This window comes from Ictidomys tridecemlineatus, chromosome 5 (genome assembly GCF_052094955.1).
Source record: "Ictidomys tridecemlineatus isolate mIctTri1 chromosome 5, mIctTri1.hap1, whole genome shotgun sequence".
Lineage (NCBI taxonomy): Eukaryota > Metazoa > Chordata > Mammalia > Rodentia > Sciuridae > Ictidomys > Ictidomys tridecemlineatus.
The window spans coordinates 199,959,630-199,983,879 of NC_135481.1; the positions used below are offsets into that span (position 1 = coordinate 199,959,630).

The 24,250-nt window shown below is 51.9% G+C and overlaps 2 protein-coding genes and 1 pseudogene across 7 annotated transcripts in view; 1 reads left to right on the top strand and 2 right to left on the bottom strand.

Annotated features, from left to right (window-relative positions):
- The window catches only part of Gmeb2 (glucocorticoid modulatory element binding protein 2), a 28,579-nt gene extending 19,498 nt beyond the window's left edge, over nt 1–9,081 (bottom strand). For 2 of the 4 annotated variants that reach the window (XM_078052209.1, XM_005325331.5), the window contains exons 1-2: nt 7,779–8,700; nt 584–768 (exon numbers count right to left, since the gene is read on the bottom strand). In XM_078052209.1, coding sequence (XP_077908335.1) covers nt 584–587 — 4 coding nt within the window. In that variant the 5' untranslated portion in view covers nt 588–768; nt 7,779–8,700. Of the gene's footprint in view, nt 1–583; nt 769–7,778; nt 8,701–8,918 lie in introns of those variants that run through there. The other 2 variants (XM_078052208.1, XM_021726406.3) reach the window with 2 other exon arrangements.
- A 294-nt stretch (nt 9,082–9,375) lies between these two features.
- Nucleotides 9,376–12,912, top strand: LOC144377683 (small ribosomal subunit protein uS10 pseudogene; annotated as a pseudogene).
- Nucleotides 12,913–14,850: 1,938 nt separating this feature from the next.
- Nucleotides 14,851–21,679, bottom strand: Stmn3 (stathmin 3). Of its 3 annotated transcripts, XM_078052221.1 has the most exons (6): nt 21,525–21,604; nt 19,010–19,105; nt 17,166–17,261; nt 16,725–16,900; nt 15,533–15,724; nt 14,851–15,236 (listed from the first exon to the last, which is right to left on the bottom strand). In XM_078052221.1, the coding sequence occupies exons 3-6, from the start codon at nt 17,245–17,247 to the stop codon at nt 15,177–15,179; spliced, it is 510 nt and encodes a 169-aa protein (XP_077908347.1). In that variant the 5' UTR covers nt 17,248–17,261; nt 19,010–19,105; nt 21,525–21,604; the 3' UTR covers nt 14,851–15,176. The 3 variants fall into 3 exon arrangements, with proteins under 3 accessions (XP_077908347.1, XP_077908346.1, XP_077908345.1); XM_078052220.1 differs by lacking the exon at nt 19,010–19,105 and having other exon boundaries at nt 21,525–21,679; XM_078052219.1 differs by lacking the exon at nt 19,010–19,105 and having other exon boundaries at nt 17,166–17,342; nt 21,525–21,638.
- Nucleotides 21,680–24,250: the final 2,571 nt, after the last annotated feature.

Consider the following 24,250-nt stretch of genomic DNA (forward strand, 5'->3'; position numbering starts at 1 on the left):
ACAAGCTAAAGAAGAGTGAGGAGACAAAAGCATGTCCACACCCCCTGGGAGCTGGGCAAGGTGAGCCTTAGCCTGGGAGTTAGGCCCTCTGGTGGGAAGAGCATGGGGCTCAGAAGCCCTCTCCAGGCTGACTACCCTGCTTGCCTCATCCCCAGTCAGGTGGGAGCCATCTACCCGTCCTCACAACCCTGCCTGTGGGTGGCAAACGGAAGCCAGCACTCACTCGGATGCCAATGCTCAAGGCAGACCTCTGATCCAAGAAGTGGGAAAGTACTCAGTCTCATGAGGAATATCAAGGCAGACACTGGCGCTTCACCTTCACCTCTTTAAAAAAGTCTCCAGCTGTCCCCACTGTTCCACTAATCAAGAGAAATGCCAGGTATTTCTGGGAACATGGTAGCTACACCAAGGAGCTACTGTGCCACCCAAGCTTTCACTCATCCTCACATTCAATGCTGTTCATTCTATAGCTGGCACTTAAAGAAAGGCTGAGTCCAGGCTGAGAACCACCACATTCAAAGAAACCTCCAGGCAGCCCCACCCAGCCCCCACCACCCTCAGCAGGCGCAGGGCTAGGCCTTACCCATGAGGGGCCAGGTTCGTGGTCACCAGCACCGTCTTCACCTCCTCCACACCACTGCCGTCGGCTGCAGTGTCTGGGGTCGTCACAACCACCACCTCTTCCATGTGGACACTCACATCTGGCGTTGCCATGGCTCTGAGGAGAGGACGCCCGGACTGCAGCGTCACTCTTCCAGGTTCCCAATCCTGGACAAGGCAGAACACAGGTGGCAGGGTGGTCTCCAGGTCTGCTCAAAAGAACACCCAGCAAACAGCCTCTCTGCTTCTCCAAAGATCTCCTCCAAGCTCCTAACTGCTACTCTGAAAAGCAGCAGTAGCAATGCAGGAACTCTGCAGGGTCTGAGGTTGGCAGGGGCAAAAGCCGCTCTTTTTCCCCTACAGGAGCCACACTCCCCCAAAGGACAGGGAGGGAGACCAGAATTCCAGGTATGAATTCTCTAATGCAGGGTATCCAGCTGCTATTCTCCTTTCTATCTCTGGCTGATCTCAAGGGCAGCCCAAACTATAAGACTGAGCACAGGTACAGACAGAGCCACCTGATAAGTCCTCTCTGTGGCTGTGAAAAGGGAAACCCATATGGGACAGAAAGAAAGAGGGATGACCTGCTTTTTATTATTCTACCATTACTATCTTTTGTCTTCACCAGTCTCACCCTCAGACAAAACCCAAGCCCCTACCTGAACCCTAAAATGATGGCAGAGGCCTGGCAAGCACCAAAACTCCCAGGAAAGGGAAGCCCTGTCCCACTAGGGGCAACAGTCCCCAGAGCATGAGTTCCCACACTGTACGCTCTCCCTCAGGCATAGGACAGACTCAGTAACAAGATGTGGTGGCACACAGGACAGTCCTAAGTTTCTAACAGAGGACAAGGAAGGGGTCCTGAAGTCAGAGTGGCACAGTAGACAGGAGGGAGGTGAGACTGGTTACACACAGCCATGAGGGAAAGCCTGGGTCATCCCAAGACAGTCTGCCCTTCAGGGCAGACTACCACTCAGCCTTGGACCAGGCCTCAGATGGGGCACTGCAGACTGACTGAGTGACCCGAGTATGGCCACAAACGGCCTGCAAACATGCACTCCAGGCTCAGGTGGAGCTCCTGCTGCAGTGAGAGCATCTGTACCTTCGGGGAGGACGGGTCACAGCCTTGACCTCATGGCAGAACACCCAAGTGTCCAGGGTGTGATCCAGAACTGCTTAGCACAGAGAGGTCAGGAAAGCCCTATCGCCTCTCATGGGAAAACACTCAAGAGCTGCTCACTCTGAGGTTTATGTTAGTGTCAACAAGAGAGAGGCAGGTGCCACATCATGTCCAAGGGTAAGCAAGCACTCCCAAGTTTTCACCCACCAAACTGAGAATCAACAAGTAGAGTAACCAGGGCTGGGTATGCAGTTCAGTACAGAGCAACTGCACAGCACATGCAAGACCTTGGGTTCCATCCCCAGCACTGAAAAATAAGCAGTGGCCAAAGTAAAATAAAAGATCACTGGATGGGTACTATAGCAGCATGTAGATAAGAGAGGATAGAGAAAGAGAACATGAGACAGAAGAAAACATCCAGTCAGGTGTGGCAGTGCACACCTGTGATCCCAGCAGCTGTGAAGCTAAGGCAGGAGGACTGTGAATTAGAAGCCAGCTGCAGCAACTCAGTGAGGCCTTAAGAAACTTGCAACTTAGCGACCCTGTCTCTAAATAAAATGTAAGAAGGATTGGGGATATGGCTCAGTGGTTAAGTGCCCCTGGGTTCAATCCCTGGTACAAAAAAAAAAAAAAAAAAAAACTGAGCAGCAGAGAATACTAGAACACATAGAGTCTCAGGGTCAAGCAGCAGCCATGAGGCTGAGCACTGTGACACTGGAGTTCCAGGGAGAGGATAAAGTACTGAACACTTTCCAAACTTAGAAAGACATAAACGTGCCCATATGAAACACTCAGTACACTTCCAATGGACACGCCCACATTATAATCAAGCCAGAAACCAAAGACAACATTGAAAAATCTTGAAACAGATAAAAAAAAAGTATGCATTACCATACAGGACAACTCAAACAACATGGAGTAGTCCTCATAAATCACAAGGGCTGGAAGGCAGGGAATGGTGTTTTGTTGTAGTTGATTAAATATTTTTTTAGTTGTTGATGGACCTTTATTTTACTTATTTATAGTGATGCTGAGAATCGAACCCAGTGCCTCACATACGCTAGGCAAGTACTCTACCACTGAGCTATAACTCTAGCCCAGGGAATAGTATTTTAAAAAAAAAATATTTTTTTTTTTAGTTTTAGGTGGACACATCTTTATTTTATATTTATGTGGTGCTGAGGATCCAACCCAGGGCCTCATGCATGCTAGGCAAGCACTCTACTACTGAGCCACAACCCCAGCCCGCAGGGAACAGTATTTTTAATGTATTAAAGTAACTGTTTTCAGATGTGGTGGAGCACGCCTCTAATCCCAGCAACTCAGGGAGGCTGAGGCAGGAGGACAGCAAGTTGAAGACCAGCCTAGGAAGCTTAGCAAGGCCCTGTCTCAAAATAAAAAATATAGGGGCTAGGGTTGTGTCTTAGGGGTAGAGTGCTCACTTAGCACATGTGAGGCCCTAGGTTGGATCCTTAGCACCACATAAAAATAAATTAATAAAAAACAGGTATTGTGCCCAACTATAACAAAAAAATAAAATATTTTTAAAAAATAAAAATAAAAAAATGTAAGAAGGGCTAGGGATGTAGCTCAGTGTCTAGCATGTGCAAGGTCCTGGGATCAAGCCACAGAACACAGAGAGAAAAGAGGAGAGAGAGAGGAGTGATGAGGAAAGTGAGAGGAGTAATGAGGAAAGGGCGGGGGACTGCCAATCCAGGATTTTATACCAGTGAGATCTTTCAGGAATGAAGACAAAATAAAGGTATTTCCAGGTAAAGGAAAATTAAAACAAGTAGTCACCATCATCTGCTCTCCAAGAGAGAGCAATGGAAATTCAGAAAAAAAATCAGGACCAATGAAGAGGGGCCTGGAACCTCAGGAATGAGGGAAGAGTAACCAAGTAATTAATACAATACACCATTTGTCTCTGGAGTTCTCTAAACACCTGCAACCCTGGATGCAACAATTGTAACACTGCCTGATGGGATTTTCAACACAGGAGGCACACAATAGCCAGGATCCAAAGGGAGGGAGAATATATGTGGACCCCTGCTTCTCCCCTCCACAGAAGAGACAACTTGTTCATGTTCCAGACATCAGATCAGGTCTCAGAGAAAAAAAGGAATGAGCTACCAATGTGCTAAAGGACACGGTGGAAATGTACATGCATTTACTGATTCGAGAGAGGGCAGAGGAGGCTCCACCAGGATTCCATGCTGCCTCACTCTGGAAAAGACAGAACCACGGAGACAGTAGAAAGACCTGTGTTCAAGGCTGGACACAGTGGCACATGCCCATAATCCCAGCTGCTTGGGAATCGGAGGCAGGAGAGTCATGAGTTCAAAGCCAGCCTCAACAATTTAGCAAAGTGCTATAAGCAACTCAGTGAGACCCTGTCTCTAATAAAATACAAAATAGGGCTGGGGGTGTGGCTCAGTGGTTGAGGGCCCCTGAGTTCTATCCTCAGTAACTCCCCTTCCCCCCCAAAAAAAAGATCCACTTTCACTGGCCTGGGGGAGAGAGGGGAACACAGGGCTTGGGGGCAGGGGGCTCTCTGGCTACAACAGTGATGTCACTACATCCATCAAACCCACAGGGTGTCCACATGGGAGGGAGCTTTTGGGGACAGCATGGCCAGCAGGCTCATGGGCTTCATCAGTAGCCCACTCTAGGGATGTCAATCAGAGCAGAGGAGAAGAAGGGCTTTGGGAACCCCACCATACCTTCAGCTCAATTGTGCTAGGAGCCTACAACAACCCTAAGAGATTAGCTACTAATTTTTAAAAATTAAGTATATAGCCAGAAAGTACATAACTATGATTTCAGCTCCTCAGGAAACTGAGGCAGCAGGATCCCAAGTTGAAGGTCAGTCTGAACAACTTAGTGAGACTCTGTCTTAATTTTTTTTTTTAAATGGGCTAGAGACGCAGTTCAGTGATAGTGTGCCCTGGTTTGATCCCCAGTATTTGGGGGGGGTGGAGTTAAGTAGGTATATTACAATAGAATTAATAAAGAATATAAAGGGGAATAAAAGTCAGACTACAGACTGGAAGGAATTATTTGCAAATCATATGTCTGATAAAGAACCTGCATCTGAGATAAATAAATAACACTAATACAGCACCAACTTTATTTTTACTTTCTTATTTATTCATTTGTACCAGGGATTGAACGCAGGGGTGCTTTACCACTGAGACACATCCCCAGTCCTTTTTATTTTGAGACAGGGTCTTGCTAAATCGCCCAGGAAGACCTGGAACTTGTGATCCTCCTGCCTCAGCCTTCCTGGATTTTTCCAAATGTTTCCTGGATTACAGATGTGCACCACCACACCTGACTCAGCACCCATTTTTTGTTGTTATTGGTTTTTTACACAGCATCCATTTTTAAAAGTGGCAAAAGATTTGACTAGATACTTCACCAAAGAAAAAATAAGGATGGGGCTGGGGTATGGTGGCGCACACCTGTAATTTCAGTGGCTTGGGAGGCTGAGTTAGGAGGATCAAGAGTTCAAAGCCAGCCTCAGCAATGGCTAAGAGCTAAGAAATTCTGTGAGACCCTGTCTCTAAATAAAATACAACATAGGGCTGGGGATGTGGTTCAGTGGTTGAATGTGTCCCCAAGTTCAATCCCTGGTACCCTCCCCCCCCCAAAAAAAAACTTACATCTACTTGAAAACCTGTACACAATTTCTTATGACAGCATTACTCCTATCAAAAGCTAAAAACAACCTAAAGGTCCTTCAGGAGGTGAGAGTATCACAAAAGAGAACACCAAGCAGCAGGAAATAAACTATGGATTCGTCAACAACCTGGATAAATCTCTAAGGACCAGGTGGGTAGAAAAGACAACCCCATAGGAGGTGCCACAGGAGAGGACCCCAGGACTCCTATTAGGCAAGGCCACACAAATGCAGGGACAGGTGCACCCCACAGCAAACATGACCAAACGGGATATCCAGGGAGGCTTCCAGGGTGCTGTCTCTCTGTACTTTAATCACAGAATAGCTTCATGAATCTACTCATGAAACAATTCATGCAACTGTACACAAAAACCAGGATGCTGATTTACCACTTTAAAATCTTCTTAAGGGCTGAGGCTACGGCTATGGCTCAGTGGTAGAGTGCTCACCTAGCATGCATGAGGCACTGGATTCAATCCTCAGCACTCCATAAAACATATTGTGTCCACCTAAAACTAAAAAATATTTTTAAAAATAATAAAATCTTCTTAAAACTGAAACTAGCAAAAGACACCTGCACCCTTGCATATATGGTCAACTGATTTCCAGCAAGGCTGCCAACACCATTTAATAGGGAATGGGGACACCTTTCAAACTGAGGTGTGGATGACTGTTCATCCACATTCGAAAGAATAAAAGCTGAGGGCTGGGGATGTGGCTCAAGCGGTAGCGTGCTCGCCTGGCATGCGAGCGGCCCGGGTCTGATCCTCAGCACCACATACAAACAAAGATGTTGTGTCCGCCGAAAACTAAAAAATAAATATTAAAAAATTCTCTCTCTCTCTCCTCTCTCACTCTATCTTTAAAAAAAAAAAAAAAAGAATAAATTCACACCACCTTACATTACACTCAAAAATTAGCTCAAAATGATCAAACCTAAGAATAAAACCATAAAACAATTAGAGGGAAACTCAGGGCAACATCTTCATGACACTGGATTTGGGGATGAAAAGCTCAGACAGCCAAAGAGAAAACAGGGTGGGGTACAACTCAGTGCTGGAGTGCTTGCCTAACATGTGGCACGCAGCAGGCCTCAGATCCTAGGTTCATCTCTGCTCCCACCAACAAAGTTACACAGAGTAACTAGGAGATATGCAACTGAAAGCAGGGACTTTGTTCAGATACTTATATACCAGTGTTTGTAACATAGCCCTCACAGCAGCCAAAAGTAGAAACACCCAAACACACACAAGAACCAAGAAAAAGAAGACGGCACAGTTACTCAGCCTCAAAACCGAATGAAATTCTGATACCTACTAGTATATGGGTACTCTGAAAACGTTATACCAAATAAAGGAGCCAGATACAAAAGGATGAAAGAGCCAGAGCTCTTACCTAGCCTGCACAAGGCCCTGGGTACAATCCCCAGCTACTGGGGTGGGGGTGGGGGACAGACATGGGATGCTTGGGTGTAAGTACAAAAACAAGATAAAAGTGCTAGTGTGCAGTTGGCCAATATATCCCATTCCAAGATTTGATTTTCTTCTGGCAAATCAAAACTATTTTCCTTTGAAGCAGAGGTACAGTTGCACACCTATAATCCCAGCTACTTGGGAATCTGAGGCAAGAGGATGACAAGTTTGTGCCCATCCTAGGCAACACAGCAAACCCCGTCACAAAAAAACAAGCCAGGCATAATGGTGCACCCCTGTGATTCCAACTAGGAGGTTGAGGCAGGAGTCTCACAAATTGGAGGCCAGTGTGGGCAACAAAACCCTGTCCCGAAATAAAAAATAAAAAGGGATGGATGTAGATTGGTTAGGTTCAATCCCCGGTACCCAAAACAAAACAAAAACAAAAACTCAAAAAAAAACAAAAACTCAAAAAAAAAAAAAAAAAAAGGAAATGCCATCTTGGAGAGCAGAGGATATGACCACCCGTCCACAGGCATAATTCCTTTGATCCTCAGTGTTTTGAAACATTTTAATTAGTTTAAAACATGTGAAGTTTCCAGCTTCTTCAAAAGCATCAGCAGTGAGCTCTGGAGGCATCCAGTGTCAGGTAGACAGGCACCAGCCAGCTGCTCACACCCAAAGGCAGTCAGTCCTGTGCCACCTGCCGCCACCTCCTTCCACAGCCCAGACACAGCAGTTATTCCAAGGCTGGGTCTGCATTTGGTTTTGCAAGTGCTCAAGGCAGGCACACAAATCCCTCAGGGATGTCTTCCCAAAGCCTTTAGAAACAAATTCTGAGCAGGGAGTTTGCTGATCTTGTTATAGGTAGTTTTTATTTAACCCAGCTCATTTTAACTGAGTAGGACAAAACAGTGTTTGAAGAGTCAGCAACCATCGACTAGATGAACTAACAGCTACTAACCGTGAGCCACACTGATTCAGTTCTCACCACTGGGTCTCTATGAATGGGGTTTCCACTGCGCGGTCCTGGAAGGTTCCTGGCCACACAGTCCCCACTGCTGGGTCCCCATGGCAGGTTCCTGGCCACACAGTCTGCACTGCTGGGTCCCCACGGTGGGTTCCTGGCCACACAGTCCCCACTGCTGAGTCCCCATGGGTGGGTTCCTGGCCACACAGTCCCCACTGCTGGGTCCCCATGGCAGGTTCCTAACCACACAGTCCGCACTGCTGGGTCCCCATGGCAGGTTCCTGGCCACACAGTCCCCACTGCTGGGTCCCCATGGCAGGTTCCTGGCCACACAGTCCGCACTGCTGGGTCCCCACGGTGGGTTCCTGGCCACACAGTCCCCACTGCTGGGTCCCCACGGTGGGTTCCTGGCCACACAGTCCCCACTGCTGGGTCCCCATGGCAGGTTCCTGGGCACACAGTCCGCACTGCTGGGTCCCCACGGTGGGTTCCTGGCCACACAGTCCCCACTGCTGGGTCCCCATGGTAGGTTCCTGACCACAGAGTCCCACCGCTGGGTCCCTTTGGTGGGGCTCCTGGCAGTGCAGTTCCCACTGGGTCCACATCAACGCGGTGCTAGCGACCCATCTACTGCCACGGACTCGACTCCGCCGGTGGGTCTGGCCGACTACTGGGCCGGCCAGCGCGGTCCCTCCGCTGGGCCACTCACGTGGCTCCCACCATGGACTCATTCCTGTCAACCCGTCCCCACCCGGAGGGTCTCGGCGTTCTCGTGGGTGAGGTTCTTCTTCGTAGCTCCGGCGCCCAGACGAGCCCCTCAGACCCCGCGCTCACGGAGCCCGCTCCCGCCCGGCCCCGCACCCAGCCGCCCTCGCCCGTTTCCGCGACGGCAAGATGGAGGCCGGAAGCGCCGCCGCTTCACGCGCCCGACCGCCCGGCGCCCGCGCCCGCCCGCCTGACGCCGCCGCGCCGACGCCGCCGCCGCCGCCCTCGCGCGCCCGCCGCCCCTCCCCCGCTCCCCTCCCCCCGCCGTAACGTCCTGACGCTCCGCAGGGACCCCTGACTGGACGGCGGCGCGTGAGTGGCGCGAGAGGCCTCGCCGCGGGGGGGCGCGGAAGCGCCGGCGCCGCTTACCTGGGGCCACGCCGGCCTGCTCGGACGCCCAGCCGCGGCGACGACGGCGGCGAGAACTGCGGCGGCGGCGGCGGCCGGGGGCTTCTTTCCTTGTTGGGGATTCGGCGGCGGCGGCGGCGGCGGCGGCGGCAGTTCGGGCGCGCGCTTCCTAGTGACGCAGGCGACGGGGCCGCGCACGCACTACCCGGGCGGGCTCAGAGACTTATTTGGCGCTCGCCGCGGAGGCGGGAGGTGCTGTGAGAAAAGGCCCGGAGGGCCCTGACGCGCGTGCGCTTGCGGCCTGCTGTCGGTCCTAGCGTCGCTGGCTTCCCCTCCGCGGGCACCTTCTGGCGCCGTGTGCTGGGCGGACGCGTCAGGGGAAGACGGTCCGCGAGGGGACGGCGCCTGGAAGGCTGCGCGTGTATGACGGGGACGCGGCAGCTCCCTCGCATCTGCGACCCAGCCCCAGGAGTGCGCAATGGTGGCCGCGACGCGCGCGGGGGTCCCGCCTTCGAGGCAGCGTGGGGCGGGGGGGACTGGGTCCCGCCGCCTGGCGGCCCGGGCGGAGGGGAGCCTCGCCCGCACACCGCCCGCGTCGGACCTGCACATTTTCGGGTTTTGGGTTTCTGCGTCTGCCGGCGCGAGAGGCGCGCTCACGGCCCGGAAGGTCGGGGGAGCGGGAGGTCTCCGCGAGCCGGTGAGCACGCCCCGGCGCCGCTCCTTCCCTTCTCCGCGACGGCAAGAGCGGCCGGTGCCGCGCTGGGGAGGGAGGCGTCCCTGGGCGCCTGCGGGGCTCCTTCCCCGGCGCGGGCGGGCGCAGTGGGCCCTGGCGAGCAGATGACGCTCGCCCCGGGGCATGAGGCTGGTGGCGCCTCCGTGCCCCGGGCTCTCTGGGGTCTGGGTGTGGGACGAAAGGCGGCAGGGTCCCCGAGGTGAAGCGAGAACAGGAAGCAGACGGAGAAGGGCTGCCGGGGTGGGCCGTGTCCAGCAGACTTAATTGCAGGACTTCATAACAAGGAGAGTAGTGCTTCATCTGAGGAGTCACATCCACCTACTCGAGCCAGTGAAGGAAAGTCGTCAAAAATTAACGACCCTCAGCACCACATAAAAATAAGTAAATAAGATAAAGCTAACTGTGAACACATAATGTATATGTAAAAATATACATATATTTAGAATTTGTAAGTATATATTGTAAATATATGTATTGTATATGTGTTGAAAATATATATATGTTAAATTGTTGAACTTTTGTCCGTGCAATTATTTTGGTTATTATCTGGTAATATTCCGTGTTTGTCGTTGTAGAAGTAAATGCCAATGAGATTAAAGGGGAGTGGTGGAAGTGACCCTAAGGACAAGATCAGGCCTGCGGGGACAGACACAGATGGTGTTACAGCTGTTGACTTCATGCAATTTTGGCACCTGCTGCTGGACAGGCTAGGGAGCTGGGCCAGAGTGGGCATTGGCTCCCAGTCCCCCTGTTTATCACTCCAGCCCACCTCAGCTTCCAGAGAGGCATCAGAGGGAAATAAGACCAGACCACTATAGGATAAGGGTGAATTAGGTTCTGCTCTCTGTTCCATCCTGCCATGGAGCTGGACTTTTGTTTCCTACAAGGCCAGAAATGATCCCTGTGGCAGAGGGGACTGAAAGTGCTCTTGGGATGGATTTATTTCATCAGCAGTGCCACTAAGTGCTCCTGCTTCAGAGTTCTAACCCTCAAGATGATGGCCATAGGAAGTGGGGTCTTTGGGACCACTGAGAGGCCATGTGCCCCTTCCCACACACAAGGACACAACACTGAGCCAACAGTCAGACTTTTCCAGATACCAGTTTCTGCTGGTGCCTTGGGCTTCAGCTTCCAGAACTGTGAGAAATTTGTTTATAAGCCACCCATATGGGTATTTCTGCTGCAGCAGACTAAGCCAGTGTTAAGTGAGTGCCCCCCACCCCCAGATAGGAACTTGCTCCAAAAAAAGATGGGCCTTGGTGGAACAGGCATTAGAACTAGCCAGAAGGGTCTCACTGGCCCGAGCCAGAGCTCTGACTATGTGAGCACTAGTAAGTGCTGACTGCTGGATTATGGCCACAATACGGGGCATTGCCAGTCTGCCGTGTGGGTGTGAGTGGTCGCCAAGTAAGTGGGAAAATAGCACAATTCTTCCTGAATTCCAATTAATAAAAATAGCACGTGTGAGTTACTGGGTTCCATCCCCAATACTGGGGGGAAAAACAAGTCAATAAATGTAGAAGGAAGCAGTCACCTTTATTTGTGACAGGTATGAATCCACTGATAGTTGCTAATGTTAAGTAGCAAAAGTTTGAGGTGAAATAGTATTTGCATGGTTTCTGAATGTCTCCCCTAAAGTACTTATTTTCCTAGCTTTCTATTATTGCTCCAACAGATTGCTTCAAATTTAATGGTTTAGCTGGGCACAGAAGTGCACATCTGTGATCCCAGCTGCTTGGGAGGCTGAGGAAGGAGGATCACAAGCTTAAGGCCAGCAATTTTATTTTTCCCCTGGGGCATTGAACCCAGGGCCTTGTGCACACAGGGAAAGCACTATACCAATTGAGCTATATCCCCAGCCCGTAGGCCAGCTTTTTTGAGAGCTACACAGTTGTGGGTACAACAGAGCACCATGCTGCCTGCTTCTGCTCCTGACTCACTGCTGTTCGCTCGCCAAGCAACAAATTAGGAAACTGTGCCACAGCCATGGCATTTAAAGACACCCATGGAACCAGAGATGGCAATTCACCAAATTAGAATTACCCTCACCAGCGGTAATGTGAAATCACTTGAGAAAATGTGTGCCGACTTGATCAGAGGCTCAAAGGAGAAGCATCATCTCAAAGTGAGGGAACCTGTTTGCATGCCTAATAACACTTTGAGAAGCACCACAAGAAAAACACCTTGTGGTGAAGGCTCCAAGACAGGATTGTCTGCAGATGAGAATCCACAAGGACTCATTGACTTGCACAGCCCTTCTGCGATTGTTAAGCAGATTACTTCCACCAGCCAGGAGTGGAGGTGGAAGTCACCATTGCAGATGCCTAAGTCAACTGTTTTAATAAATTATTAGTTGTTGAAAAAAGAAAAAAGTGTAAGGCCAGCCTGGGCAACTTGATGAGATCCTGTCTCAAAAATTTTAGTTTTTAAAAAGTGCTGGGGGCGTGTGGCTCCGTTGTAGAATACCCCTGAATTCAATTGCCAGCCAAAAATAAAAATCAAGGGCTCAAAATATGAATTTATTTTCTTATTCCTCTGTAGGTGAGAAATGCAGTCCAACCTCAGGCTTGCTGGGCTGAAATCCAGGTACTGGTACAGCTAACGACTCCTGGGGGATCCAGAGGGGAATCCTTTCCTGCCTTTTGCACACCTGTCTCTCTCTCCCACTTTGAAGGACCCTCATGATGATATTAGGCCTATGGGGATAATGCAGGAAGCACCTCTTACAATTGTAGACTGGCAACTTCCATTCGCTTGTGAGACAAATCACAGATTCCATGGGTGAGGACTTGGGCATCTTGGGAACCATCATTCTGCCTTCCACAAGATTTAATAGCTACCAAGGGAAAACTAGTAATTTTAAAGTGGAGAAACCAGATCAGATCACCACCAATGAGACTTGCTGATCCCAGGAAACTGTGAGATGATACACTGAAAGACACACCTCATTTCTCTGGTTTTCTTTGCCAGAAATGCACAACCCAGTCCAGTCATGAGAAACTGAGGAATAGTCAGCAAAGTAGCTAATGGGTACTCCTCAGAGCACAAGGTAGTAAAAGGAGGAAATGAACTGCCACAGGCTGAGGAGGCTGAGGAAACACCAGTGTGTGAGCTTCTGGCAACATTAATGGAAAAACATTCACATTGGCTTTGGTTGGGTTTGTAACACACCAGTGGCAACTTTCAGAGGCCCACAAGGGGACCCTCAGTCCAGGAGATGGCCACTGTCTCACAGAGGCCCTTATTCTACTTGCCACGAGACGATTAGCTTTTAGAACAATGATGCACACCTTTCCCAGCACCTAGGAGGCTAAGGCAAGAGGACTGCTTCAGCCCAAAAGCTTGAGACCTGCCTGGGTAACTTGGAAAGACCTCAGTTCAAAAAGAAAAGAAAAAAAAACAAAAACAGATTTTGGGTTTGTGAGGGATTCTGGTAGTGGGAATTGAATTCTTGGCCTTGGCTAAGGCTTCAGTCTATCACTGGCTGCATCTCCAGCCTCCAGAAAGCAATGAGCACCTGAGCCAGGCACTTAGGGCTCAGGTTGATAAGATGGTAGAAACCCACAGGAAGTGTCAGCAGAGTGCCGCAGCTGGAGGACTGGGGGCTATGGAGGAGAGTGAAGGCTTAGGTGGAGTGGCCTCATGGAGAGACAGTGACTTAAGTGCCTACTCCCTGCCCTGCAGTGCCCTCTGCATGATCAGGGTCAGGTTGCACTGATGGCTCAAGTCATCCCATCTCTTATCCCACCCTCGCCATGAGGCCCACTTGAGCTGGGAGAGATGAGGCTTCTTTGTTTTAAGCCCCCCCTGTGGTGCTTGTTCCAGATGCAGGACACACTCTGAGTGGGCAGTCAGCCACTTCTAAACACACAGGTGTTTGTTCAATTAGTTTTAAGCTCACTCATGGATAAGACAGGTGCATGCTGCATTAGGTTTTGGCTACAAGATAGCTATTACTTGCCAGGGAAATCCAACCTTAGCTCCCTTTCCACTTCCCCTTCTCAGTCCCACAAAAGCCACACGTGGATACCACTGGGTTCCAATCCTGGCTTGTTGCTCCCTCTGGAGGGCTTTCTGAGACAAGGGTGCCCCCATCTCTAGCTGTACCCGGATGACCACCTGCAGTCCTCCAAAGGTCTTCTGTCTGATAAAAGCCAAGGCCCCTGTAGGCTGCAACCTGGCTTCTGGGGCCCTAGCTCTGAGTTGTGAAAGAATTGTGTCATTGTTCTCATACTTCACACTAAGCAGGATCCTGCCCTCACACTTGGCTACTGGGTGGAGTTGTCATGGATAAGAAGGGGATGCAGCTGTGGCACATAGACAGGTGACTAATCCCAAACAGCACTGGAGCATTGGGGCTGCTGAAGAAGAGGGGACCCAACCTAGGAGGATGTTGACAGAAGAGGCCTAGAACCAGGCTTCCAACCCTCTGGTGAGGAATCTTGAGGATGCATGTGGCATGGGGGCTGGCTTGGGAACCCAGACCCTGCCCTTCCAACATCTGAATCTGAAGACAGCTGGTCCTGAACCCCCCACCCTCATGTCCTGGCACCTACCCTCAGCCCTCAAAAAGGGCTCCCTGAGGACCTGTGGCTACTACTATGTTCACACCTGGCCACACCTCCCTGGAGGGGAACCTAAAAGTCCAATGGCCAGGAGCATAATCGGACCAGAGCAGAGAGCAGAGAAAGACACTAAACTCCAAAGGGCTTTAAGGACTAGGTTCTTTCAGGGCATCTGTAAAGCCCAGAGGGATATGGGCCGTGGCTTGGGATCTTTGAGTGCCTGCACTTCTGAGTGGGTGGAGACAGTATATCCACACTGCCCACAACAGTCTGTTCGTGAGTACTTGGAGGAGAATGCTCATGCACCCAGCAGACTCAGGTCATGCCTACCCAACCCAGGACCCTATGCCATGACCACAGACTCTACGATTCACCTAGGGTGCCCACACCCTATGCTACCACATTAAGGAATGCTGCAGAACCTTCCCACCAGTTCCAAACAGCTATGCTGCACACAGGTTCCAGGGCTAGCTAAAGTGTCAGAGGGAGGGGGCTCCACAGACCCAGCCCAATTTTTTCCTCCTCTGCCATTTACTCCCTGTGGAACCTTCACCCATGGGAAGACAGGAAGATGTTCTTGCCTTGTCTGCTGGCAGAGGGGAGTTGGCACAAGGACATGCCTTCATGTGACCAGACAACCCAAAACAAGGACCCATGACACTGCCATTAGATTTATTAAGGTTGCCACCATATCCACTAAGGGAGCCACCGAGAGGGGACCTAACCACACCTGGTCCTGTATCTGAATTGAGGGACCATGTCTCATACCCTGGTGGCCCCTCCGGGGAGAGCCCATGGTCAGACGCACCATCAGGACTGGACAACTGGGAGTGCGGAGTGCGGAAAGAGAAGCATGAAGCTGGGGGTGCGGGGGCGGGGAGGGGTGGAACAGGAACAAAAGTTGCATCTAGGCAGAGTTGAAACAAAACAAAACAAGCAAACAAAAAAACTCGTTCTTGTCACCGCTGTGTCCAGTGCCCCTTAGCCCGACATCTCCTCCCGCTGCTCCTTGTTCCGGCGCACCTCCGCCGCATGCAGCTCCTGCGAAGACAAGAGGTACCCTTAAAGCGTGGCCTGAGAGGGAGCTGGCCCCCAGGGTCTTCTCTGACTCGAGGAACAGAAATACTTTCAGGTATTTCTCAAGCAGGACAGTGTGTCACGGGAGACAAAAGCAACGGCGGGGCAGTGCGCTTTGGAAGCACTTAACAGACGGCCAGGGTGTGGTGCTTCGCAGTCCGGAGGGGCCCCTCAGCCTCGCCCTCCTGCGTGAGGACCCCAGCCCCGTCCCACTTCCCCGCCCTCCGTCATCTTGCCCCGCCCCCCCACGGTGTGCGCACCTTCTCGCGCAGCCTCTCCCGCAGCGCCGCCAGGTGCGCCTCGCGGATCTCCTTGCTGAGCTCCATCTTGTAGTTGAGCTTCTCCTCCGCCAGGCGGCTGAAGTTGTTGTTCTCCTCCAGCGCCTTGTGCAGCACCTCGCGCTCGTGCTCGCGCCGCTCCGCCAGCTGCTTCAGCACCTGCGCCTCCTGTGTCTGCGCGGGGCCGGGCGCGTGAGCGGTGACCTCGGCCCCTCCGCGCCCCGGCCCACCTCCCTGGCGCTAGACAGCCAGCCAAACCCTGAGTGGCTCCTCTGCCCCGGGCCTGCGGGTGCTGGACCGCGGGCGCCGTCCTGAGGACAGTCTGACCATCTCCAGGCCTGGGTCGGGCAGGGAGAAGGGGGTCACGGTTCTGCTGCAAAGGGCAGACTTTGTGCCTCCTCTGCTCTCATCTGACTGCCCCTACCCCGCGCCTTGTCCTACTGTCGTGTTGTTCATGGACACATCCTAAGAGCTTGGGCCTACACTGTACCGCCCAGTTTGCCTGGGACTTTCCTGGCTTTGGCACTGAAAGTTACTATTGGGGGACTGAAGTGGTTCACCCTTGTGCCCAGAACTGCCGCTCTATTCACTGGGCTGAGAGCATCTGTGCAAGACAAGCCCTGTCCTGGGGTTGATCCCTCCCAAGCAACACTGCCTAGCCTTCCTGCTGCGAGAAAGAACATCTCCTGGTGACCCTGGGTGGGGTCTCCTTGGCAGACTGACTCCAGGCTCCCAAGGATAATTACATGCTTCTTGCCTTTTGATTGACTGCAGAGGGCTTCACCCCTGCACTAGCCACTTTTGGTTAACCAGTAGACTTGGGTCCTGCTTAGCCTGGTCACTGTGCCTAAGATAGCCACTTCCCACTGGACAGCCAGTGGACTTGAGCTTTTGGGCTGCATTCCCAAACCAAGTCCTTCTCTCTGTTTCAGTCATAAAAGTGCTGGTGTAGGGGAAGGGATGGGGAAGGAACCTGGAGCCCACACCCATTTCTCTCAGGACCCCATTTAGCTCCCCTGACTGCTCCAACTGAGGGTTCTCAGATGTGAGGCCCTTCCTTCACACTCCCCTGCCCTGGATAAGACCCTTTTTGGATCATGAGTCCTCCAGGGCCCCGGATCTATGCCCTGACCAGGCAAGGCCCAGGGCAGCCTGTGCCGGGAGAGTTGCTTGCCTTCCTCCGCTCCTCAGCTGCCTCCAGTCGCTTCTGCAGCTCCTCCAGGGAGGCGTCCTTCCTCTTGGGGGGAGAGGAGAGCACAGGGCTCTCTGGGGACAGGTCAGAAGGGGACTTGAGGATGACCTCGAAGCTCTGGCCAGAGGCCCGCTTATCCAGCTGCTTTACCTCCATGTCTGCAGGGCAAGACCAGACAGGGCATCAAGAGGGCCGGCCAGAGGACGGGGGCAAGGTGAGGGGACTGTGTGGGGCAACATGCCAATCAGGGGCTGAGGGAAGGGGGAAGATGCTCATGCAAGACTCTCAGGCCTAGGCCCTTCTCCCAAAGCCACCCTCTGCAGAATCCAGCCATGCCAGGGTGCTTGAGAGTCCAGGGGAGGCAGGAAAGGCAAGGTGGGCAAGCCTGGCCCAGCAGGCCAACAACAACGTGGGCCCACTCACCCCCATACTGGTAGATGGTGTTGGGGTGAGGCTGTGAGTAGAAGCAGGAGCAGATGAGTGACAGCACGGACAGCTCCTTCATCTTCTCCTTGTAGGCTGTGGGCATGAGGCCATGGTGAGCGGTACCATCACTGCCCCACCCCTGAGTCTGCTGATCAGGGTCCCATTTTTCCCACCCTGTGAGACAGAGCTGTTCATCACACTATGTACCCACCTCTCTGACTTCCATCCCTCCTCTCCCCCTCCTGTCTCCAAGCTTGGACTCTGGTGGTATCTCCCAACACTGTTCTTTCTGTGCTTCTGTCTCTCAGTCTCTCCCTTCCTGGAGTCCTTTTCTCTCCAGGTGTTTCTGCCCGTCTTACTCTTCTGCATCACTCTTGGTCTCAGCCTTATTCTTTCTATATGTCCCTTTCTGCCTGCTTTGGTCTGAATGTCTGTGTCCTCCCAAAATTCACGTGCTGAAATCCTAAGGCAGTGTGCTGGTGTTAAGAATGGGGCTTTTGGAGGCTGTGTGTGGCTCAGTGGTAGAGCACTCGCCTAGCATGCACGGGGCAGTGGGTTTGATCCTCAGCACCACATAAATATAAAATGAATATATTGTGTCCACCTAAAACTAAAAAATAAATATTAAAAAAAGAGTGGGGCTGTGGGGAGGTGAATAGGTCATGAGTGTGAAACTCTCCAGTGGGACTAGTACCCTTAGAGAACAGGACCCAGTGAGGGCCACCAGCCATTTTGGCAGGTAAGGTCGAAGTGAGGATGCATCTATAAGCCAGGAAGCAACCTCACCAGACACCAAATCTTCAGGAATCTTGAACTCCCAGCTTCCTGGACTGTTCTTGTTTAGAAGCCACCCAGTCAAAGGTGTTTTGTGGGGACACAGCCTGGGTCTCTGTTCACCCTTCTTTAAGATTCTGTCATTGTCTTTGTGCCTTTCTCTCACAGTGCATCCCTCCCATTTTCTTTCTGAGTATTTCTCTGTGATTATTTGTTGGTGTGTGGCTTTCTGCCCTTGATACTTCCCATCCCCCACTAGCTCCTGTTCCTCTCCCTCTCAGGCAGACAAAACCAACTACCGCCTCACTTTTTTTTTTTTTTTTTTTGTACTGGGAATTGAACCCATGGACATTTTGCCACTAAACTACATCCTCAGCCCCTTTTATTTTTTTATGTTGAAACAGGGTTTTGCTAAGTTGCCTCGAACTTGTAATCCTCCTCTCTCAACCTCTCAAATATCTGGGATCACAGGAGTTGTGCCACAAAGCCTAGCCAAACCCCCACTCCCACGACTGGGACCAGCACCACAGCTCTCTCTCCTTCTTTCTCTTCTTTGTTTTTATCTTTTTTAGACATACTCTTACTATGTTGCCCAGGCTGGTGAAATCAAGGGACCCTTCTGCCTCAGCTTTCCTAGTAGCTGGGACTACAGGTGTGTGCCACCCTGGCTGAACTGTAAACTTTCTGAACTATAGACTTGGGTGAAGCCCTCAGATTCTCCTGTGTCTTTTCTATTCATCCTGAGGACAGTGTGGTCACCCTGAGATAAATCCACACCCTCAGCAGATACATACTGTCCACCCAGGTAGGGTTGGACAAGGACAGGAGGAGCTGTCCACTCAGCACCACAGCTCACCTCCTTTTTCTTTTTTTTAAAGGAATTCTTTCTTTTTTTTTTTTTAAAGAGGGGGAGAATTTTTAATATTTATTTATTTGGTTTTTTTTTTAGTTTTTTGTGGACACAACATCTTTGTTTGTATGTGGTGCTAAGGATCGAACCTGGGCTGCAAGCATGCCAGAGGAGCGCACTACTGCTTGAGCCACATCCCCAGCCCTGCACAGCTCACCTTCTTGCCCTTCCAGATCAAGTGCCACCAACTAGTGTCCCTGCCGTCTGACCAGAAAAGAAAATGAGCTCGTCAGGGCAACTGTGGCCCTGGCTCCTGTTGGGGGAAGGGAAACACATCCACTCTTAGAATGGAATAATTCAACTCTTTCAGGTCCTTTCACATGGTTTGAACTCCAGTGTGGGCCCACTATCTCAGTAATGATCAACAATCCTGTAAGCACCCTATAGTCACCCAGTTCCACACAACTCCAGGACCCAGCTTGCTGGAGTGACGTGAGAATGTCAGAGTGTAGTCCTGGGTGTCTGTGCTCTTGCCCCCCACTCCAGTCTGGGAGGCTCTGCGGCCCTTGCCTCACCCTTCCTGGCTGGAGAGACCCTCTCAGAAGAGGTGATCCAGCTTCCATACATGTTATATATCAGCACCCCTCAAAGGAACAGACAAGAACTTGTATAATACTTAGATGGGCAAGAAACTTTCTTTAAAATTCTTTTTTTTTTTTTTAGTTGTAGATGGTCACAATTATTTATTTTTATGTGATGCTAAGGATGGAACCCAGTGCTTCACACATGCTAGGCAAGTGCTCTACCATTGAGCCCCAAGAAATTTTTTTTTCCTAGTCCTGGGGATTGAACCTGGGGCCTCCTACATGCTAGGCAAATGCTCTGCCACTGAGATATATCCCCACACCTTTTAAAAATTTTTATTTTGAGGAAGGGTCTCATTAAATTGCCCAGTCTCGTCTTGAACTTGTGATCCTCCTGCTTCAGTATTAGTGGACAAGAAACTTTCTGATCAAACTTCACACATGATAATTTTTCAAAAATACTTTTAGTTGTAGATGGACACATACCTTTTTGTTTGTTTGTTTGGTTTTTAATGTGGTGCTGGGGATTGAACCCAGTGCCTCATCATGCTAGGCAAGTGCTCTACAACTCCACAAACCCAGTCCCATGGTAATGTTTTAAAAATGAGCTGATTAGAAATTGGGAGGACTGTGAATGTGGAAATAGGACACAGGCAGGTGTTTGGACCTGTGTATTCAGAGCTGGAAGGTTTAAAGATCATGTCTCCCTTAGATTGGGAAACAGAAGCCTTGAGAGGTTAGGTAGCATGGCTCAGGTGGTCAGTCTCAGAGTTGCGTAAGGAGCTAAATATGAGGCAGAATCTACAAAAGCCATGAGCAGCATGGTGGCTGGAAGATGCCAAGCCTTCCAAAGTAAGGCTCAGACGTGTGGCCAGGACTCAGGGCAGATTGGAACAGTTTGTTGGCCATGGGAAGGTCAAGAGTTGGCCTCGGGTGTCCTGGGAGAGTACCATTCTGAGCTTAGCTGTCCCAGTATCTCTGCAGGGCAAGAATGGATGAAGCCCAGATGGACAAGATTCGACAGGGTTGGGGATACATTTGATCAGTGACACACAAGCCCCCTCCTCTAATGGGCATGAGGGGCGGAGTCAGGGCGGGGCATTAGGTGGGCGGAGTTTGTGCCTGGGGCCTGGTGAGCGCGTGGGAGAAAACCCAGCAAGACCGTTGACCACAGTGATCCGACCCCAGGGTGGAGGGAAGAGCAGGAGAGGGAGTGGGGGCCTGCTGTCTGTCATCGCTGGCATCAAGAAAGAAAGACGAAGCTGGTCTAGGGCATTGATCAGGGCAGAGGGTCCGGGTGTGTGTGTGTGTGTGTGTGTGTGTGGTCCTCGAGGGTCACCCCTCATCCAATGTCCGTATGGTGTCTGCCCCTCCGCCAGACCTCCGCACTTATGGCTGGCCGCGGGTGGGGACTGCTTTCAAAGGCTGTAGGTCTGAGGAGCACCGCGGAGGTAGGGAGGGAGAGGCAGACCCGCCCCCCAAACCCCCGCCAATCCTGGGAAGATTGGGAAATGGCAGCAGCCCTTCCCCCACCATCCGAAGCCCCTGGAGCAAAGGGTGGTGGCTTTTCCGGCCAGAGAAGCTTGCCCTGGCGTCGCCGTCGCCGAAGGGTGGTCTCCGAGCCCGCAAAGTCCCGGAGTGGGGGGTGGCGACGCGTGGGGCGGGTGCGGCTCTCTTGCTCCGGGCTCCAGCTGGTCCGGGCCTCCCGCAGCGCCCCCGCCAGCGCCCCTTAGACGCAGTGACAGCCCCGGGGCCGCTGGGGAGGGCCCCACTCGCTCTCCCATCCCCCGCGAAAGCGCGGTTGAACCGATATCTAAGGTCGCTGGCGCCTCAGGTGACCCCCCTCCACACAGCACGGGCGCCTTCACCCAGGGACTAGAATCGGTGCCCGAACTCCTGGTGGAACCACCCTGCGGCAGACGCCCGACCTGCCCCCCAGCACCCGAAGGAACGTCGCGTCCCTGGCCAGACCCCGCCACCCTCCCAGCCCGAGGCGCGGCCCCTGCGGCTTCTGCAGCCTCCGGGCGGTCGCTGCAGTCCGGGCCCTGGGGCGCTCAGGCAGGTCCCGCCAGCCTCGCAACGGCCACCAGCCCCTGCCTCAGGCCAGACCCGCCGCAGCCCCCGGAAACCCGAGGCCCTGCCGCCTACCGGACACGGTGCTGGCCATGGTGCTGGTGGCGACGGGCTGCGGAGGCCAGAGAGACGCAGGCGGCGGCTGGAGCTGCAGTCGGCGAATGCTGCAGTGCTAGGGAGGGGAGGGAGCGAGGCGAGGGCGGGCGCGGCGGGAGGGGGTGGGAGGGGGAGGGAGGAGGGAGCGAGCGAGGGGGGAGAGCGAGGGAGGGGGAGAGAGAGGGAAGGAAGGAAGGAAGGAAGGAGGGAGGCGATGGGGAGTGCAAGCCAGTGCCTAGGCAGGGGCTGCCGCCGTCATAGCGGGAGCACCCAGGGATAAAAGCAGAGGAGAAGCCCGTGCTTCACCCTCCCACAGCCGCGGACTGCCATTCCTCCAGACTTGGCTTTGTGCTGGCTTCAGGGTGTGTAGAAATAAGCCCCCATACCCACTCAGAGCTCTTGAAAGAAGCTGCTGGAGACTGGGATGGCCACTGAGCCCTGGTCTGTGCTCAGAGAAAGGAATGTCATGGACCAGAGGGGTGGGCATTCCCAAGGGCAACTCCTCTGTGTCCTGAAGATGGGCAGGTTCCAGGCAGAGAACAGGGTAGTTGGGTTGATGAGGTTAGAACCCCATCTTTGAAGTAACATAGAGGCAGGCTCTGACATTCTTTCTTTGCCTGAGGACAAGTTTCTGAGTTCTCTGGACCTCTGGTTCTTTTTTTTTTTTTAATATTTATTTATAATTTTTTAGTTTTCGGCAGACACAACATCTTTGTATGTGGTGCTGAGGATTGAACCGGGGCCACACACATGCAAGGCGAGCAGGCTACCGCTTGAGCCACATCCCCAGCCTGACCTCTGGTTCTTGAGTGTAAGATGAGACCAGGATGCCAGACCCCAGATGGTGGAAGAGAGGGAGTGTGCCAGGGCTGGAGCATGCACTCAGTGGAGTACATCTGTCTTGCTTCCCCCAAAGAGAGGCTGGCAGACAGACACAGTGCTACTCCTGTTTCAGGGATGGACACTGTGAGGCCAAGAGAAGGCTTGCTCCACCAACAATCAAGACTTAGGACCAGGAATAAAACTCAGGGATCCTTAGAAGTTCTACCCAGAAATGAGGCCAGCTCCAAAAGGCCGAAGTCAAGCACAGGCCAAAGGACTGAGATCAGCCTGAGCAACAACATCTTAGTGGTACAATCACAGGATGGACGGTGAATTCTGACAACATGAATGAGTTTGGAAGCAGGTTGGCCTTTGGACCTTCCAGACAGAATTCAGCCCAATTGATCACCTCTTGTTAGCATTGGGATCCTGAGAATTGTGAGCTAACCCTTGAGAGGTATTTTGAGCTGCTGAATTGATGGCAGACCTGTCAACTAACACACACAGACACAGACACAAACACATTGGAATTCAGTTCTGACAGGAGCTGGGAGAACAGCAGCACACAAGCCATTCCTAACAATGATGTTGGTCCTAGTGGAAGAAACCATGTCCTCTGTAGGAGTCACTGCAGTTCTTGATTCTTATTCTACTCATCCGCATCCAGCATGGCCTAAGAATTTTGGGTTTCCCTTGCGTGAAATGTGCTGGCTGAGAGATATGACCAAAAAAATCACACGACAGAGACATAATTTTGGGATGGAGGATAGGATGGCTTTGCGACCTTCAGGGTCCTGCTTTCACACTGGAAAGAGAGCCAGGAGAACCTGTGTTTCCTTTTTTTATACAAAAGGGAGCTTCAAAAGAAGTTCTATGGAATGTTTTTTTGCCAAATAAGGTAGGAGGTGGGCTGTCCAAGCCTAATGGGTAACGCTCAAGTCCAGAGCTATGAGAGCTGTTCTGTTGTCAGAGCAGGGCAGAGATCTAATGCCTTGGGCAGTCTACACAAAGGAATGTTGGGATCCTTCCCTGAGAGATACCTAAACCTGTGTGGACAACTCAAGCAGCATCATGGGTGGCCTACCACAAGCAGTGGTAGCTGGGAACTGTCAGTGTCCTTCAGATGGACTCAGCTCCAGATACTGGAACTCAGGTGGTAAGATCAAGAGAAGTAACCACTTCTGGTCCTCTAGTCTTCTCCTGTGGATGGAGAATACTTGTCTAGGCAGACTCAAGGGACTGTACTACCTCAGACTCACTTTGTTCATGTCCTCTGTTGAGTTTCTGTGTCCATTTGGGCTAGAGGGGCCAGCTGTTTGGGAAGTCCCTGGTACAGTGCCAGGTACACAGTAGGTGCACATAACATCCACAGTAAGTACACTGAATGTTTGCTCCAATATAATGGTACCAGGCCTTGGAGTAGATTATATTTTTCTCTGTGTGGTACTGGGGATTAAACCCAGGACACTTTGCTACTCAATGACATTCCTAGCTGGTCTTGTGATTCTCCTGCCTCAGCCTCCTAAGTAGCTGGGATTACAGGGGTGTGCCATCCCACCCAACTCTTGGAGAAGATTTGGACTTCTCAACCACAGTCAGTTGCAGGGAGTTCATAAGCAGCCATTTGAAAGACGTTTTTTGTGAACTGTGAGTTTATAGATAAGATCCTGCACTGATCTGAAAACAACCCTGGCCCTTCCCTGGAGGAGCCCTGCCCCTCGCTCAGTCAAAAAGCATCTGTGAAGTGCCTACTCACTGTATGCTGGAGTGGGGACTATGCCAGCAATGAGAGCACAAGGCAGGAGTCCTGGCAGTACCAGGTCTGCCTAGATGAGTACCCCTGCAGCAACCAGTCATGAGCAGTCCTTCCTCCTAGACACAGA

What these genes read in the sequence shown, in the direction of transcription:
- Stmn3 (XM_078052219.1), bottom strand. An exon ending in CACCATCTACCAGTATGGGG is followed by an intron (nt 16,901 to 17,165) that starts GTGAGTGGGCCC and finishes CTTGCCCTGCAG; the next exon opens with ACATGGAGGTAAAGCAGCTG. An exon ending in CAGCTGAGGAGCGGAGGAAG is followed by an intron (nt 15,725 to 16,724) that starts GCAAGCAACTCT and finishes GGCCCCGCGCAG; the next exon opens with ACACAGGAGGCGCAGGTGCT.